The sequence below is a fragment of the Anneissia japonica genome, unplaced genomic scaffold (genome assembly GCF_011630105.1).
Source record: "Anneissia japonica isolate Jap-2015-1 unplaced genomic scaffold, ASM1163010v1 scaffold597_len517326_cov190, whole genome shotgun sequence".
Lineage (NCBI taxonomy): Eukaryota > Metazoa > Echinodermata > Crinoidea > Comatulida > Comatulidae > Anneissia > Anneissia japonica.
Window position 1 is genome coordinate 439,085 of NW_022699214.1, and position 4,353 is coordinate 443,437.

Genomic DNA, 4,353 nt, shown 5'->3' on the forward strand with positions numbered 1-4,353 from the left:
TTGTAGGAGACATAGAAATATTTATTAGCGAAATTTTCGGCAACTCCTGTTACCTTCGTCAGCGCATGAGTATCTATGAGAAACTTAACAGAATACATAAGAATATACAATAGGTGATTAATCACCAGATCTATAACAATAGGTTACACAGTCTTATCACTAGCAATAGTATATAAGGCGGCCTTATGTCTGACATAAGCGAATTGCCATAAATAACTGGTCAGAGTGGCAAAACTAATGAATGGTAAACAAAGAAATAGGCCAAAAATATGATGATGATGATAATAATAATATAATAATGTCAAATAAAATGTCAAGTGGACACATAACTATCAAAAATGGCATGAAGAAATATATAATATATGATATAAAAATATAAATGATGAATAAGGGAAAATAAAACGAATAAATAAAGTGAGTATAAAAAAAAATATTTCCTTGTTTACCATTCATTAGTTTTGCCACTGTTCTATTTTCTCTATGGTGATATGTATGAATATTTAGGGAGTTAGATTGAATTTTTGATTATATTAAATTTTGTTTCATTTTTATTAGTATGACAGATTTTATTTTGTTTTGATGGTGAGAGGAAATAGTGTAAAGGTAGTCCTGCTTAATGATCGAAATCAAATTAAAATGCACTTGTGATGGACATATAATAAGTTTGTTGGAGGGAACAGTTAAATTTAACTGTTCCCAGGTTTGTTGATAATATAACTGTCAAACGTATTCATCGAGTGTTATTAGTTACTTGTAAATGTTCCTTGTTCTTCGGACATTATTGACGGCCTTTTATATTTTTTAGTGTAAACATTTAGTTTTTGTCAGCATTATTACTAAGATACTTTACTTATCGTTTAATGAACGAATTTGACAAATAGTTGTCAGTGCATTTTTTCAATGGACCTTTTCGGAGAGTCAATCAATCTTAATAACTGACCAATCAGAACAGGGAATGTAAGCATGAGAGGCGTTAGCAATAACCAAAGGGCGAGGCGTATGAGTATAATAGTTCATTGCTGAAGAAAAATTATATTTACGAATGACTTGCGTTTAGGTGTTTGACGCACCTCATTGACTTCAGTACAGTATTAGAGGGAAGCGATACATTAACAGCTACCACCAAGTCAATTGCTGATTATCAGGATAACGTTAACTTTTGTTATTGCTGTTGTTGCTCTGTTTGTACTGTTAAGTAAATGCAGCATTACTCATAAAGCGCAATAAACTTTTAAAATCTTTTAAACCAAATCATATGTTGTTAAAATTCTGAGTGACGTATAACTGTAAATACAAACTTACAGCCTACACGTACACATATATTGACATCTGTATTTACTAATTTAAAGCTTCGTAATGCAGTGAATCAACATTTTCATGTATTTGTGATCTGCCCCTTGAGGAAAAGCATGTTCCTTAAATAGACAATAGAAATGGAGGCCAACTCGACGAACTACTTGGAGGGGAATCCTGCTATTAACTTAACTTTACTCGTTCGTTTACTTGGAATATTTGCTTTCGTTGGTAACATTTTTGTGGTGTCTGTCATCATTAAATGTCCCTCACTTCATACTAGCAGCAATTATCTCACAGCTAGTCTTGCAATTGTCGACCTTTCATCCAGTTTGCCAATGATGCTCCTTATGGAAAACACTTGGTTGCTATATTTTGTATTTTTTTATCTGACGTCTGTATCATTAACCCATCTTTTAGCAATGACCATAGACAAATATTTATTGATAACTCGGCCATTTTTCTATCAGAGAATTAGCAAAAAATGTGTGTGTATATTAATATGTATTGTTTGGATAACTCCTTTAATAACTTTTGCAGACGGACGCATTACATTTAAAAGTACAGATGTGATCATTTTCGTGTGTGAAAATTTATACCAAGTTACTTTGATTTCAATAATTAGTTTAACAGTTGGTTTGATAAGCTACTTTATAATTATTTCTTTGAATGTGCGAATTTACATTATAGCTTGCAAGCAATTCCGACAAATCAACGCTGTTATCTCAGGGCAGCCTCTGGCAACATTTGCTGCGTCTTGGAAAGCAACAAAGACAACGATGATTGTGATTGGTGCGTTTATGATATGTTCAACACCGACGTATATTTTTGTTCTACTTTCCTTATTTTGCTGTGATTTGCCACATATAGTTAATAATTTGATAGTTCCGTCATTGTCAATCAATTCAGTCCTGAACCCAATCATATATACCTTTAGAAGACAGGAGTTTAAAAATGCAGCAAGAAATGTTATTAAAGCTCTCAGAATAAGTGGTTGATGATGTTAATTGGCAAACAACAAAAACCTATTCTATTTAAAGGTGAAGTTAAAGTTTACAATGTGTTTTCTATGTTGAAAATACTATATATATACTGTCTCTTATACACATCTAGATGTGTATAAGAGACAGGTATGACAGATTTTATTTTGTTTTGATGGTGAGAGGAAATAGTGTAAAGGTAGTCCTGCTTAATGATCGAAATCAAATTAAAATGCACTTGTGATGGACATATAATAAGTTTGTTGGAGGGAACAGTTGCTGAATACAAATCAAAACAAACGGAGGCAAAACTTGGTTACTTCATATTATTTATTTCCACTACAACATTGTTTCGTATGGTTGGCAGAGCCAACCACACTCATCAGGCGGATACGTACAACTGATGTTATTACAAGGAAAACATAAGCATCAGAGTAGCGGTGATTAAAAGGGCCCTATTGTCATATTGTTTATCTATGGATTAGCAATCATTATCATTATTTTATATTATTTCGGGGCAATTGGCCCCGAAACTCCTAAATACTGGGATGGTGTCCGGCGATGGATTGTGTAATTAACAGTAGTTAAGAGTACAGTAGTTTGTAGTTAAGAGTAGTTTAAGGTACTGGTAGTTAGGAACGTCATATATATTATATAGGCCTAATACATAATATATATAATATATATTGTATATATACTGTATATATATATACACTTATATATTCATCAGACCTTATTTTGTCAAGTGTTCTACATAACCACAAGCAATTTAATTTAATTTCATTTATCTCTTCTCAATGGTACAACGCAAAAAGATACGGTAAGCAAAAGAAAGGGGGTGGGGGGCAAACAACGGTTAGAAAGAGGATTCAAGAAATTGATCTAAATCAATATCTAACTTGTTCTCCCAAAACACGGTCTCCAAAAAAACAATTCACAAAAAATACAATAAAATGTTAACTTTAATATACATTTTCTATAAAATAATAATAAAACAATATTTATCATATAAAATATGAAATTTAAATACAATATAAAAATTAATCTAAAACGGTATAAAATAATATGTGGAAGTTTCACCTTACATACCAGTGTTGGTAAAAGTGGGTAAGAGGAGGTATTAAATTAAATCTGAGGAGATCTTAGGCCTACTTTAAAACATTTTATAGTTTCATTTTCTATTTAGTATTCAAATGCTGTATGAAAAATGAGGATTAAAAAAACTGCTAGCCCAATTAACGTTCCTTTAATAATAGTTTTCTGTTTACATGACTTAACCCTTGTTTTATTATCCGTGGTCTGAGCAAAGAATGCACCTCCCAATATTGTCCTACCATGGTTCTACCGCTCTAGTAAATTTTACTGTAACGCAATTACTAGTAATTACAATATTAGCACCTGGATTGAAATTTCTAGAGTGACTGATGAGATGCCCGTTGAGACTCTCTGGGGGTGTTAGGATCCCTCTTGCCTAATCAATAACAAACTGCTTCCTACATGCCTGCAGCAATGACACTCTCATACTTTTTTTTAAAATTTATTTTTCTAAATATACAGTAGGCCCTAATATAATTTACGGCAATTTTAAATTTAATTGTGCTACGTTATGCTACTTTTTCAATACATTATGCGTAGCATTAATGCTTCAAATGCCGAAAAGCACAATTATGCTACGAATGCCCACTAGGTTCCAAATTCGACCTGGACGTGCTTCATATTTAACGCAGATTGTGGCGTTCCGGTAAGATTGCGTCAAGACACTGGTCGGTCATAGGCCTCTGTCCAAGATGTTTAATTTGTTTTGTGAGAAATTCTGTCTGGAGTAATAATTTTTGTTTTCATCATGCATAAAATATTGATAATTTTGCCATTACGCGTCATGTTCATAACATCGTGCATGCGCACTTCTGAAGTTGGCTGTTTTATTCCATTCGGTGTTTTCCTCGCTATACAGTCGTTTCGTATAAGCTGGCGCGTGGCTTATGTCTACGGGTGCGTTTGTCTACAATACTGTATTAGTACACTTACTTAGATAATTTTTTTCCTGTTTAAATATTAATCCATGTTCTATTACCAGTGG

General features: G+C 32.7%; 1 protein-coding gene across 1 annotated transcript; it reads left to right on the plus strand.

The window, feature by feature from the left end:
* The first annotated feature begins 429 nt into the window (after positions 1 to 429).
* LOC117102892 (dopamine receptor 2-like) lies at positions 430 to 2,305 on the plus strand. Its single transcript, XM_033243344.1, has one exon. It carries the CDS (start codon positions 1,434 to 1,436, stop codon positions 2,289 to 2,291), a length of 858 nt encoding a protein of 285 aa, XP_033099235.1. The 5' UTR covers positions 430 to 1,433; the 3' UTR covers positions 2,292 to 2,305.
* The last annotated feature ends 2,048 nt before the right edge of the window (positions 2,306 to 4,353 follow it).